We start from the raw sequence: 15,439 nt of genomic DNA, 5'->3' as shown, positions 1-15,439 counted from the left end.
ACCACAACTGCTCTTGTGTATCTAAGGCTCAAACACCATCTGGTGCAGGTTAGGAGAGGAACTAAGACGTTGAGCAGACAGATGCGCGACGGCCGAGTCAAAGCAAACACAAATGTGGGACGGCAGGTTTTCGAAGGGCAAAGTTCTACTTCATCCATCAAACCGCGGCTTCCTCCCACCATCCCATCCCACGACACCTGGTTGCTCCGAAAGCTCCTCTAAAATTCCATTAACCACAGGTATAATTAATTCACATTTTCATGAAAATTGTATTACTGCCAGCTGAGAGATCTATAGGCTCCTCGAAGACCTCCCATTCATCACCCAATTTACCTGGTGGAATTAGCTAGCGTTATTTTTAGCACTTCTCGTGTCCCCCCCACCATTTTTCAAAATTATGCACGTGCCTGAGTGGTGATCATCTACTTCATTGTCAGAGAGAGATGACCCCAGCAAATCTAATGGGAGTAGGGTATGTAAGTGGGACTAATATGGAAAAAATACCACTCTTTAATATCATTTTGCCATATTCAGGTAAGATGGACTCAACTTACTTTTAAAAAAACAAGTTTTAAATAAGGGATTACGTTCCTAAATTTAACATGAAACCAAACTTGATGTTTATTTACATTCTTAATAAAATTTTTCTGGTCTCATTGTGAACGATTCATTGTGCATGTTATTCCCAGATAAAAAAAAAAAAAAAATGTGTTTGTCTTTGTAACTTGTTCTGCTTCTGAAATTGCTTTTGGAAAAAAGCCCTGCTATTTTTAAGCCCTCACCACCAACCACCTGTCATGTAGAGACCATTTTTTTGTTACGATCCAATCAATTCTCATTTGAAAAATTATTGTGGAAATATGTAAAATGGATTTTTAATGCAGTTTCATGTTGTCTTTAAAGCTATATTATGCAGTCCACTGGTCATTTAATAATATGTCTAGGATGAGTCAGGCTCAGAGGTCAACTGTCATGTTTTGCTGGTATTACAGGCCAAATACCATAAAAAATAGAAAGCTGAGAAATGGACTTCCTCTGACATGAATCTTGTAGAAATCTTAGATTTCTGGCCTCATCGGACTGCTTTTGCAAATGAAATAGCTTAAAGTTGAAGTGCATAACATCACCAAATGGAATAGCAAAAATAATAATTCAATAATAATTGAAGCAAAAGTTTCAATTCCCCTTTTTTCAGTTTGTCCATCAAACAGATCCCGTCCCAAACTTATGTCTTTGGTTGAGCCAATGTTGTTGGGTCGGACTGGTTGGGAAGCTCAAACAAAGAGTGCAATGAACTTAGAACACTACAGAGTCACAGTGTTTACAGTTTTTAGGGGAATCAACCAACAAATGGCTTACTTATAGTTGTCTCTGCATATTAAGCTGGGATAGGAGAAAGTAGTTTAACATTACATATGATTGTAAAGGACACCTGGATTCATACTTTGATTACTTGAAACTTGTATGCAAGATTCTTCTAAATGCCTAAATTAATTACATGTAGGCACTGAAGATGGCTTAAAACATTCTAACGCTGAAGAATGTACCTAGCGCAGGTGTGTTGCTAGCAGGGTGGCCTAGCTTGACACCAGCTCTGCAGGCTTCGTCAGTAGAGACTCTCATGTTAATTACAGTCCCACTGTCTAATTACTCACCAGCTGGCAGGAGAACAGCGCCCGTCTCAAAATAGCACCAGCTAATCCTTTAATTGATAGAGAAAATCTAAGCAAAACAATGGTGAACAGACATAACTGCATTTAGATGACCATTGCTAATAGACAACATATGTAGATTACATGCAAAGGAAAACAGGATATGACCAAGTGCGAGTGACATTTTGCCCCTAACTCTCCCTCTCTTTCGCTATTTTCCTTTCTCTGTTCAACCTTCCCAGATAAAACAACGCTCAAAAGCCAGAGAGGAATGTTTTTCTCAGAGGAAGTCTGTAATTAGCGCCTGCTTGAAGGCCCTGGAATTCCGACCTGTTTTGTAGCAAAATGGGTCGGCGACTCAAGGCATTGGCACAGCGGGCAAGAATACGAGGGAGGAGTGGTGTCATAATCATTGTTTCCATCTATGACCCTGGCACATTCCCTCCTCACCTCCATCAGTCAAGATGACGGCTTCCTGTTGAACCGGGTGACACCAAACCTAGTTGGCACTCTACAGTTCCAGACTTGCAAACATCGCCCTTATTGTTTTGAACGCTCTGGCCTCTTGTCAGAAGCGCTTTAATGAACAAGATGAAGGTAAACATCTTCTGTGATGCTAAGGAGAAAAGCCCTCACGTCTCTGTGAATCAAGCCCTGATCAAACCATTTAGCTGAACAGCAGGACAGTCGTATGCAGCAGAAGCATAAATTAATCGCTGTGTATTCAAAGCACCATTGCACAAATGCAAATGTTTGACGTTGTTTGGTAGGTGTGTGGATCATAATGATTCTGATGCTGATTTTAATGGAACATTTGTCTGATAAAGGCTTTACCGGACAGCTGTCTGTTTGTCAGCATGGTAAAAAGCACTTTAAATGGACAAAGAGGAGGATACAAGTTTCAGTAGCTTCCAAGCTCAGCTCAAAATCAGGAGTGGTAAGCTGGGAGCATTAGATCCTGAACCTAATTTTAGGCTGCATTATGATGCATAACAAGTGCTTTTTCTACATGTTCGGGGTGAAAAAATCATCAAGAAATAGGGCATTTTAAAAAGGAAGAACCAGGCTTCCATGAATAATATACGTAAGTGTCTGCTGTAAATTACATTCAAGAGTGTAAATGTAATAAATAATGAACTGATAATATGCGTTGAAGGAAACTGGAGTGAGTGAGATGTGTGTGCCAAGTGGACTGCGCCATTAGATGAAGAACGACTGTTGTGGTGGCTTGAGTTGCTTAATGAAAGCGAAATGAAGAATTCCACTCTTTTAATAACGCTTGTTATAATTAAACTCCTCCACAAGTGCTGGGCATGCGAGAGAGAAAGAGCACAGGACGTCTCCAAATTATAAATCATTCATCCCCAGCAGGATTCCGCCTTTGTTCCCTTGGAAACAGATGTGTGGGGTTCAACTTTGACATGTGATTGGCGGAAAGAGATTTACAGGGGCATTGCACATGAGGGCTGAAACAGAATACGGTTTGATTTGCTGAAATTTCTCCAACTGAAAAAAGTACCCTTCCTTCAATCAATACTCTTTTCGAGAATTCCGAGCGGCTGCAAAAATGTGCTCTCTTCTGCTCAATACTGCACTGTGGGAAGCAAGTCATTTAGAGTTTCATTAATATCAGAAATGACTAAACAAGTTCAGTGAACCAAGAGGCTGAACATTTGCAAAGACTACTTAATTATCCTGAATAAAATATGAAGTGGCAACTGTGAAACGATGTGGAACCGATTGGTTTGGGTGCTAGAGGAGATATTTTTCTTTCTCGCTCTTCGGGCCATCAGTTAAAGAAACTCATTTGATCTAAGCAGAATGTTTTACTTTTGAAGACACCTCTTGTGTTGGATACAAGCTAAATGCATTTGCAAAACAGTCTGTATGCCAAACAATGAAAAATTTAATGTCATCTGACTAACATGAGAATCCTTCAGTTGAAGTGATGGTCTGTAAAACGAGTGGAGGCCAATTATCGGCTGCCTTTCAAAGAACATCGCAGTGGTGCATTATTATAGTTCATTGTGCTGAGCAACAGTCCCAATCAATACCATACTGACAGACACCAGTAATCTATAAGCATACTGAGTGCTTAAAGAGTGCATACATGTCTTTTCCACTATGAAACTAAGAATTAATCATGATTCTTCTCTCCTGAGCTGAGGCACCTTCTACTAATTCAATTAGGCTCTGATTTAGAACTCTGGCTCTCCGAGACAAAATTTTGATAGCAATTAAAAAAAAAAAAATCTGCTTAACAGACCTCCCCTAACAAATATTTGGCCACGGGTCATGTCTGTTATTATCCTCTTGAGGGGGCTGTTTGGCCAAACTTTCTAATAAGGCAAAGATTATAAAACAAGTCTGGGTTATGAGGGTGCCCCAGGGGTTTGGGTCACAGAAAAGCCCCTAACATGCAGAAAAGGCTTGTTGAGGTGCTGCAATGTTTGTTTAATCAACACTAAGACTTCTGCCAACGGTTTTTCACAGATTTGTGCAACTGAAATAGACTTGGACATATACAGTAATCTGTGGAGCCCTGCATTGCCTAGAACGTGTCATTGTTTCTGTGTGTGGACACATTCTTGTTGTACAACAATTTTCAGGTTTCTTAATGTCTTTGGAACATTAGAACCATGTTAGATACTTGTAGATGCATCTCATAGACTTGAGTCTTTGTTAAGAATGCAATCACTGAGGCCTGAGTGAACCAATATACAGGTACTTGGTTTTAAACAACATCCCATGGCTGTCCACAATATAGGCAAAATTCAGAAGATGCTGCTGGTTTTTGAAAAAGAATAACAAGCCAGTGGCAAAAGCATCTGCAAGGCAGCCCGCTCAAGTTTTAACCAGGGTTCTAGTTGGAGAAAATTTCAAACTCAAAAATCATCAATGTGCATTTGAGTTTCAGAATTTCAAACTTTTCTTCTGTATACTTGGCTTCTCTATTCTTCAAAAAACTACCACAGCAAGGTCTTTTCTCTTCCAAGGACAAATCTCTCCTCCATCACTAATTCATGATAGATCGCTATCTATATTCATGAGAATGTGTGTGAGATTCATGCAGTACCTGAATCCATTCTTTGTTTGAGTCCTCCGCAGGGGTCCAGCCATTCTCATGGTTGTTGAGTCTAGAACGTTCCGGAGACCAGTTGGGGTTGTACTGGGATGAAGCCACAATTTGGTCCGAATGGATCTCACCAGTCTCCATACCCAGGGGCTCAGTGCAGTCAAAGTCTATTTTAGAGAAAGAGAGAGAGGGGAGTTGCTAAAATTTCATTTCATGATATAAATAAAGAACATATCAGATCACGACCCAAACTAAGGCTTTCCTCTTGGGAATGGGCCACTCAGCAACAAAGTACTGCAAGTTTCCCTCTCTTGGCACCAGAATAAAACATACCCACTCCTTTTTCCCTTTCCCTCCTTCGATCTCTCACTCCTTACAAGAAAAGAACAATTTAATGGAAGCACTGTGGGAAGTGTACCACATTCAGATGTAAAGCTTTGTTCATAAAACATTCAGTTTAAGCTCTTAAGTCCAGCAACAAGAAGTCATGAAGTGCATAGAGGAAGTGCCTTCGGAAGGTTTCCAGATGGGTGCTGAAATGGCACATGGGAAGGCAAACGTCAGCATTTGGAGGAATGGTGTGACAGAGACGCCCCAAGCATGTCTGTGTTTTCAGAGGCAAAGAAAGAGGGGCGTATATCACTCCTCATGTCATGCCACCCAGGATAGGAGCATTGCTGATTGTTTTGTGATGTTTTGGGGCAGTCGTCCAGAGGCATGCTGGCCTTGTGTCTGAGACAAGCAGAGTTTATGCTCTGACCCCTGAGGGGCTTCATCCAGACGCTACGGCACAGTGAAGGATGGGGAATTGTTCAGGCTTTGGAGACACGCTAATTTATTTATGAGAGGTCAAACACACACACATACACAAACACATATTGTCCATTTAAAAGTAAGGAAATGCATGGAGTGACAGGATGAGCTCATGATCACTAATATTTACAGCGAAAGGTGCAGACCATGCAGGTCAGTGACACATACGCAAATAGCATGGCCCAAATATGCAGGTCTAAACACATGAAGCAGATGGAGAAAGCATTTGTATTAGATAAACATAGTTTGAGCTGTTCAGATTGATTGATTTAACTTACAATGAGCCACTGTTAGCTTTGTTCCTAGTCCTAGTGAGCTGCCTATCTAGACAGCATTTCTAAGCATCATAGGCATTCCAAAACAGTAGGCAACAAAATTTGACCAAAATCTAAAGCAACATCGCATATGTCCTGTGCAGATTAGGCAATCCAAGAATGCATTGTGATGAGCTAACTGGAAAAAAATCGATGGAAGACACTGGGGCCGTTTACACGACAATGTTTTTAACTAAAAACGGCAAACTTTTTATGCGTTTTGGCTGTTCGTTTACATGACAACGCCGTTTTGAAAACGGGTTTCGAAGTGCAAGTTTTTGAAAATGATGCCGTTATCGTCTCCGTGTAAACATACAAAAACGCGAATTTGTGAAAATGATGACGTCATGCGCACGCGTATTACGTGTTATATAAAGAATGATGGATTGATGGGCATCAATTTGAGATATATAATTATCAATATGAATATGTCTGTGCAAATAACAATAATCAACAATTTATTCATTTGGAGTGTTTTATATGGAGTGTGAACATTGTACAGTAAGGCAGAACCTGCAATTTGAAAATCTTGAAATTAATGTATGGGAAAAATATATTTGTATTTTAAATGTTATTTATTTACTTAATTTTATTTGATGTACTTTTACCCTGCAATTCATTCACCCACCGCTTATGTATATAGCCTATAGACAGAGATGTGATGCCATGTACAGTATTCAATGATATGCTTAGAATATGAAAACATGAGGCAGTGAAAATGCATGTTACATCCAGTGTACACAAGACCTCTCTCTCCATCAGAAGATTTCCATATATCAGAGTTCTGTCTGATATCCAAAACCAGTCAACATCAACAGCTTATGTTAACTTACTCTCCTACCAGCCCAAGAGTCAGCAGGGGGAATACAGAAGGCAGGAGACGAAGGGATGGTAAAAATGAGCAGAGTTTATTGAATAATCTTGAGAGTTCAGTCTATAGGCATGTGCTTGAGTACTTCAAAACAATGCGCGAGACATTCAAAACTACAATGGCGGACTACTAAACAGTGTTTGTGCTGCTCAAGATTTTGAGTTTATTGACGCTTCTCCTGCAAAGTAATTGTAGTAATAAAGCAACCTCATCGTCCGTCCAGACAAAATTGCTCGATGCTTTCGCCATCTTCATTGTTTGTATTCACCTCTCTGTAGAAGAATGCTTATGTGCACAGGCGCGTAGTGTTTCTTTACAAAGTGACATCGCTAACTACTGGCCTGGCATGCATAATACAGCCTTTTTAGTCGTTTTCGCGGATCCGTGTGAACGGGGATCGTTTTGACAACGTTGTCGTCTGTACGCGAAACTTTTCAAAAACGCAAAGGAAAACTTTCCGTTTTTAGTACATCGTTGTCGTGTAAACATACGTCAAGATACATTTTGACATATACTTATCTTTCATTCAACACAAAAAGTATTGTAAACTACTAAAAATTGACAATTTTACCCTTAATTTAACATGGTAAACATAGTTTCTGCAAAAATACAATAGTTATTACAGTTATTATTACTACAGTGAAATTCTAACTTGGTATGTGCCACCACTGTCATAAAAAATAGAGTGAACAAAATGACAGACAGATTTTAAAAGCTTGCAATGTTTAAATGTCATACCATTTTAATTTATTATGGTTTTACATGAGAAGACTTACCAATAAATGTAGTAACTATGGTATTTTTCCAGAAACTATAATTAAATTAGTGTATTTTGAAAGGTGTTTGTGTATGCTATGTATTTTTATGTTTTGTTTTGCTTTTTTTGTTAGAGTATTACATTGTTAGTGTAGGAACATGCTAACAGCAAACTATACTGGAATCAGTTGACTGTTCATTCTCTCATGCTGCTCTCATTCTTTTGTATCTCTTTTACCCTTCAAACTTGCAGCTCAACTAAATCTTAACATGATGCACCCTGATTACTCATTCTCTCCTGCTCTGTTTTATCTCTCTATCTCTTCAAGTCATCTATCCACTTTCCATCCATTCATTCTTCAAAACAATGACTGAAAACAACCAGAACAAGTCTCTTTGAAGTCTGATTACATCTGGCATCCGTCACTGTTTGGTCCCACTTGGCTGAGACCATAAATCTGTGATGGTTCTCAGACTCACACTAGAAAAAATCATGAGAATAAAGACTTATAGCCAATATCCAATCTCCTTCCTTTCCTACAAAGCACAATATACTGGTAAACACGTTGAATGGCAAAGGAAGCAGTCTACAAAATGTAAATTTATGGAGGCAATAAATAATTGATAGACTGCGAATTGATAGGGGCTCTGCTGAGAACAAGCTGAAAGTATTCTTGAGCATGAGCCGGGACAGTGAATATGTAGTACACACCTTTTTGTAGTACACATCTGTTATTTTCTGGTCCCGAAAAAGATGGGGGCTTGCGTCCCATTCTGGATTTGAGACGTTTGAATTTCACTCTAATGAAATGTCAATTCAGAATGCTGATGCAGAAACAAATAATGTCACAAGTACAGCCGGGGGACCGGTTTGTGACTACATTTGAAGGACGCTTATTTCCATATTCAGGTTGTGACAAAACAAAACAGGTGTTTTCTCAGATTCACTTTTGGGGGCAAAGCATACCAATTTTGCGTCCTTCCGTTCGGACGGGCACTGGCACCACCCACTTTCACAAAATTCATGGATGTAGCTCTGACACCCTTGAGGCTTCAAGGCATCTGCATTTTAATTATCTTGACGATTGGTTGGTGTTAGCTCACTCAGAGACTTTGGCTGCCCAACATCAAAATTTCATTCGCCATTTGAGCAATATAGGGCTGCGTGTAAACCTAGACAAGAGCGCCCTGTTGCCATGGCTACATACTCTTTTTCTAGGTGTGAAGCTGGACTCACAGGTGATGCAGGCACACCTGTCTCCAGCTGGCATTCTGTCATTTTGCCAGTGTCTAGCGATGTTCAGAATGGGACATGTTCTTCCAGAGAGAACATTTCACAGGCTTTTGGGGTTCATGATCGCAGCGTCCACTGTCATTCCCCTGGACATGTTGCATGCGAGACATTTTCAGTGCTGGATGAACTCCACAAAGGGACTTCAACCACTGATGCATGCGCTACATCCCATCAGAGTGACGCGTGGGTGCTACCAAATTTTGCTGCCATGGAAACGGACCTGCCTTCTGATGTTGGGCATTCCGTTGGGACAGGTGATAACAACAGATGCCTCCTCCATGGGTTGGGGCGTTGTACACGAAGTTCGTCCAGCTATGGAGTCTGGAAGGGCCAGCGGCAATATTGGCACATAAACTGGCTGGAGATGCTCATGGTGCTGCTGACATTAAGGTTTTTCCTTCCAGAGATTCAGGATAGTCATGTCCTCATCCAGTTGGACAACAGGACAGTGGTGTCCTACATCATTCACCAGCGAGGGGTGCACTCTTGTGCCATGCTAAGGCTGGCATCTCACATTCTTCTGTGGACATGGGACAGTGTACTATCTCTATGTGACCTACATGTTCTGAGCCGGTTGAACTTGGGGGTGGATCTCCTGTCCAGACAGGGTCTGACACCCGGAGAATGGACATTACATCCTCAGATTATAGAACAAATCTGGAGGAGGTTCGGTAGAGCAGAAGTGCACCTGTTAGCTTCGAGCGAGATGTCGCACTGTCCCCTCTGGTTTTCTCTCTTGCCTCCGGCACCACTGGGCATCAGTGCACTGGTGCATCAGTGGCCGAGAGCGTGTCTTTACGTGTTTCCACTGATCAGTCTGCTGCACGCAGTTCTGAAGAGGGTTCGGGAGGATCGGGTTCGGCTTCTGTTAGTGGCGCCGTATTTGCCATTTCAAGCATGGTTTTCGACTCTGGTCTCTTTCTTGGAATAGGCGTCTTTGGAGATTCCAGTCAGAGCAAACATGTTGTCTCAGGTGTGGGGCAGCATTTGGCACCCCTGGCCGGACTTGTGGAAGTTATGGGTGTGGCCCCTCAACGGGGTGCTCTTTTGAATGATGGGTTATCCCCGCTGTGGTTGGTACCATTCTAAATGTTAGAGCTCCATCACCGAGGAAGCTATATACATTTAAGGGGCATATTTTAGCATCTTGGTGTACAGCACGAAGTGAAAATCCAGTTCGCTGCCCTGTCGGTACAGTGCTGGAATTTTTGCAGGAGCGTTTCGGGGCTGGGGTTGCTCCGGCAATGCTTAAAGTCTATGTTGCCGCTATAGCGGCTGAACATGGACTTATTAGTGGAGTCTCTGTCTGCAGACAATCTCTTGCCTCTCACTTTATGCATGGGGTACGCAGGCTTAGACCTTTTCGTCCCATCCGTGTTCCTTTATGGGATTTATCTGTTGTTTTAGAGGCACTCTCAGGTGCTCCATTCGAGCCCTTGACAACAATTACTGATACGTTATTTTTTACTCTTAAGGCAGCACTGCTAATGGCATTGGCATAGTTTAAAAGAGTGAGCGATTTGCATGCCCTGTCGGTCAATTCTTTGTCTATGGATTTTGCATCAGGGTATTCAAAAGTTGTGTTAAGACCTTGTCTGGGATATTTGCTCAAGGTTAATTCTATGACGTTTCGCTCGCAGACCATTAATTTTCAGGCTTTCTCTCCTCCCCCATTTGAGTCGGAGGAGCATGAAAGGTTACATATTCTTTGCCCAGTTTGGGCGCTGTGAGTTTATGTTGAACGTACTAGACAATGGCGTAAGTCAGAACAGTTATTTGTGTGCTTTGGTGGCTGCAATATGGGTGTTTCAAGCAAAGACTGTCTCATTGGTTTATTGATGCAATTTCGAGTGCTTACGAAACGCGCAATTTACCTTCACCTTCGGGTATTCGAGCCCATTCTACGAGGAGCATGGCATCTTCGTGGGCTTTGGCTAGAGGTGCGTCCTTGGAGGACATTTTTATGGTGGCAGGGTGGTCCTCTCTGCATACGTATGTTAGATTTTATAATCTGGATGGGATTGACTCCTGCTTCCCAAGTTCTCTCTGTTGGAAAAGGAGTAAATTCATAATTCCTTTTTTATTCAGATGCTTTAGCTCGCTTGTGCACCGCTATATGCTTGCCACACGGGCTTAGACAGTTGGCAGCTACTATTCTTATCGTGTGAATGTATTCGTTCCCATAGCGATCATACGCTGCTCGAGTTCTCCCAAAGGGAACCTCTCGGTTACGTATGTAAGCTTGGTTCACTGAGGGGAACGAGACACTGCGCAGCTGGCCCTACTCTCTAGCAGCTGCATAGGCTCATGCCTTTTGCAGACAATCTGACTCAATGGCACGAAAGCGAGCACCTTTATGGAGCCTGTGACGAAGCTCCCTAGGGGTGTCGCTTAAGCAGCATCAGCCAATAAATTGCCACGATTGTATAAGGGCTTCAGACCACATGACAGACGGTGTCCCATAACGATCATATGCAGCATCTCCTTCACCTCAGGGAACCAAGGTTACGTACATAACTGAGACTGTATAACTGCATATGCAGTTTGGAGATTCCACCACCAGGTGGTTATAAAGTTCATGTATAAACTCTGATTGTTAGAGACATAATGTGATGTTCCACTATATTTTCAGAGTTTTATATGAGTCTTATATGAATTTTTTTTTTATGAGATTTGTGTTAAACTATCTATAGGTCATGGTTTATTTTTCAGTTATTATTATGTTTAAATTTACAATTGTACTGTATTTATGGTCTAATTTGTAAGTCTAAAGGTATTTTTCCACCTGTTGTCGTAGAATGATTTTTAAGTAATTTCAAAATGGGTAGGTGGAAGAAGTTGGAGAGAGTAAAATGTTTGGAAATGGTAAGCTATGATTTTTTTACCACTTTTCGTTTCGTTTCGTTTGAAGTGTAATTTCAATTTAGAAATATTTTTGGTTTATTTTTATCGTGTTTTAATAAATTTAATTTAATTGATCAAAATCAACTGGTAGAAGTGAAATGTGTGCCGTTACAATCACTGTTAACACTAGCCATGATTTATGTGTCAGAAGATGAAAATTAATAATAATACTTACATTCTCTGTAATTTAACGGAGTCTACATCCAAATTCTGAGGAGAATCACATTTTCTATGCATATAAAAGGAGTGTGTCACTGTCATAGAAATATACCCAACAATCATCAAGGATGCATTTTAATGCACAAAAGAACATAATTTTGAACTCTTCTAATTCATTGCATACAGTCCATTTACACTACCAACTTCTTAAGAATGTGCTATCTTGGTTTATATCGCTGGTGCTTGAGGGAATGAACTATATTATAGGAGGCCGACGGTGGAATAATAACCAGAGAAATCTTCAGAATTAAATTGCACTTGATCCAGCCCATTTGCTTGTTGTGCATGCAATTTCGCCAAACCTACATGCACCTAGACTTAGCACATGCTTGCACGAAAATACCAACATTTCATGGCCATGCCCACTGAATTTGCACTTATGACATATGGCATAGCACTGCGCTTAACACTAACGCTCTTAAAATAGGGCCCGAGTGTGTGTGTGTGTGTGTGTGTGTGTGTGTCTGTGTGTGTAAAATTACCTCCATAAAGCAGGGCAGATGAGTTATGGATTACCAGTGGATTACCAGTGTTTTATTAACCCTACTGCCCTTCACACAGATAAAACTTCTGTCAACTTTCATTAAATTTCTGCACAAACAAATCAATATATTTAAAGCTGCCTACCGTTAGGCTAATGAACTGTATTTCTTGGCACACTAACTGTTTATTCCAATTAATAATATTAATACATTTAGCTATTTATTAAACAGCACTGGTCATGTGATCTCAACATAATGGCCATCATGAGCAGGTGACAAACCATATACACCTAAAACTGGAGTCTTCATCTTTACAGTACATTAAATACACAATTCATTTATTTAATTACTTAGTACACTTTAAACATTTAAAAAACACTGACTTACCATCCGGGACTGTCCTTTCCAGTACAGTAAAATTAGCTGAGAATCCTTCTTTAGCAATAGCACTATCTGTGTTGATTGTCAAGGCCAAGATTCCAGTGTAGGATATGATCCGTCCTGGAGTAATCTGCCCACAGTATCTGCCAATGTATGGACCAACTGTGAAAAACAACAAAAAATAGAACATGAATACATAAGTCATATTATTCCTGTCAAATCAATAACAAGCGACAAGAGTGTATGTGAAAGCAATGTGAACCTCAACTTTTAAAGGACATTGACATTAACCAACCTTGCATAATTCTTTTGAATGAACAAAAGACGTTTTCTCAACATCTCACTGTTGATGGAAATGAAAAGGGCAGTGTCTGTTTTGTATGTATCTATGACCTTGGGCTTCTGTTTTCTGTGGCGCCCATAAATTCCAGCACTTATTGTTCATTCCAGGGCCACTCTGATGTGACTTCCCAGAAGCCACTTTAAAAGAAAAAATAAAGTGTAGGAGGTGGAAAGAAGAAGGAAGGAACCGAACATAAAATGCAGTAAATGTGAGGTATGCTATACATTCAGCTGAGAAAGTAAATGTGTGGAAGCTTTTCACACTACACTTAACACTGGAATAATGTGTTTTTTCAACCCTGGGTTAAGTCCACTTTCAAACTTGTTAAGCATCATTTCACACTAGTAACGAAAATGGTTAGCACCACTTTTAACCCTGGTTTATGAAGCCATGTTCCAAAGCAGGATTAGCACCACTTTCAGTGTTTAGCTTGAATTGCACAGCCAAAGGTATATAATTTAAAACAATGTAGTGCTAGGATAAAATGGTGACTTGTTTAGCAACAGAAAACCAACCATAAGCTTTCCCCATTAAATATCCAGGAGCTTTGTACAGTTAAAAATGTTAAAGTGATGCCTCCTCTTTTGTGTTTGCAGTATGTTTCAGAAGACTTCGATCAACCAAAGCAAAATTCATGGTGATATTAATAACAGGTTTATATATTAATTATTAACCCAGGGTAAAGAACTATGAAACATGGAACAAAGTTAGCCAGAATTAGGTTTACATAGGGTTAAAATTACCTTAGGTGAACAATTTTAAGTGTGAAAAGTCCAAAGATTGGCTTTATGAGTGAGACAGGAGGGATGGTAAAGAAAGACATTGAAAAGAGAAATAAATAAATAAATAAATAAATAAGTGAAATTGAGTGGGAGAGCGACACAAATAAAATGATTAAGAGAAAGTGAGATCCTCTTTCAAGGTCTGCTGTTTCTCTGAAGAGAGGTTCTGTGAAGCAGACCTGCCTTCTTTGTGTGTTTAATTACATTAAACAGATCTACTGGCCTACATTAATCTTAATCTTCATCAGAATTTATTGTGGAACCAGGTGCATTCAAGTGTGTATAAATGTGTGTGTGTGTGCTTGTGCATTGAGAAGACTCTGTGTGTTGTGAACCATCCATTTTATCTGCATGACTCAACAGGGCTATGGAATTTTAAAGAGCCTCTCCATGAACCCATCCTACATGTCTGCTCTGGTGGAGAAGGATGAGGGGGGCCGTGACTGCCTCAGAGTGGGCTGCCAGTATGGATGGAGGGGGTGAACTGGGGGCGCAGTGGATTGAAGCCATAGAAGCCTCTGGCTCATGCCTTACAGCCTTTCCACACTAATGAACTATTGATTGGTGTGGCTCCACAGGTACTGTAATGCAGCTTGTGTCTGAACCGTAGAGAAGTAACACTAAGGCCCTTGAGCACTGGTGCCTTTCCTTTAAAGCCTTGTTTTTCCATCTTGGCTCTTTCTCTGTGACTGTGCACTCATGGGAAACTACCGTGAGCACCTTTTTATTGAAGAATTCAAAACTGATGGCTTGGAAATCTCTGACAAAGCATGCAACTTCTGTCCTGATATCTGCACTTCCCCTAGCCGATTCTGTGCCCGCAGAATTCAAACGCCCGATTCACAAAGAATAAATGTATGTTCTTAAAACGTTTTTCAAACATAACAGTGTGGTTGTGGGAATGTTAAAACTGAGTGTAACCCTTTAAATATACTTAGTTTCGCAGACTGTCTTTGTCTATAACTGGTGAACTGCATGTTCACAACCATGCTTCAGAAGAGATGCTGAAAATAATAAAAAAAAAATATTATAACTGATGAGGAAGCTGAACAGGCTGCATCTCACATCAAAGGTGACATTTTTTCTCAGCTTCTCTCCTCCGATGAGACGGGAAAAAAAGTCGATAATGAAGTGGAAATAGAATGAGACCCCTGGTCCTCACAGACTTACTTCCCATTTTGAGCTGGAATCTGCTGCCTGTTGCTGATGGAATTGTTTATGCAGCTCAGAAACACACGTGCAAACAAAAAATTTAATTATCTTGAAGAAAATAATATTTTTGGAGTACTTATGACAACAGTCTGCATTCCAGAGTCCCCCACCCGAACCGGGGGTCTCATGTCCAGAGAGAGACAGACATAAAAAAAGAAAAAGTCTTAATTGGAGAGCTCTTGGTGACATGGTATCATATGATTTTCCTTTCCTATACAGCAAAGATGTGTATGTATGTTTCTTTATGCATAAAAGAGTATGTGTACAGTCCATATCCAAATAAGACCCTTGTCCATACTTAGGCAAGTCTTGTTTTGCTTATGCAACAAAGATGTGGTTC

General features: G+C 40.5%; 1 protein-coding gene across 4 annotated transcripts in view; it reads right to left on the bottom strand.

Annotated features, from left to right (window-relative positions):
• Positions 1-15,439, bottom strand: part of nrp1a (neuropilin 1a) — a 90,631-nt gene that overhangs the window by 31,508 nt on the left and 43,684 nt on the right. For all 4 annotated transcript variants that reach the window (XM_051687662.1, XM_051687663.1, XM_051687664.1 and 1 more), the window contains 2 exons: positions 12,769-12,924; positions 4,729-4,895 (listed from right to left, as the gene is read on the bottom strand). In XM_051687662.1, coding sequence (XP_051543622.1) covers positions 4,729-4,895; positions 12,769-12,924 — 323 coding nt within the window. The remainder of the gene's footprint in view (positions 1-4,728; positions 4,896-12,768; positions 12,925-15,439) is intronic.

Source organism: Myxocyprinus asiaticus, chromosome 44, assembly GCF_019703515.2.
Source record: "Myxocyprinus asiaticus isolate MX2 ecotype Aquarium Trade chromosome 44, UBuf_Myxa_2, whole genome shotgun sequence".
Classification (NCBI taxonomy): Eukaryota; Metazoa; Chordata; class Actinopteri; order Cypriniformes; family Catostomidae; genus Myxocyprinus; species Myxocyprinus asiaticus.
This window is presented reverse-complemented; position numbering and strand designations above follow the sequence as displayed.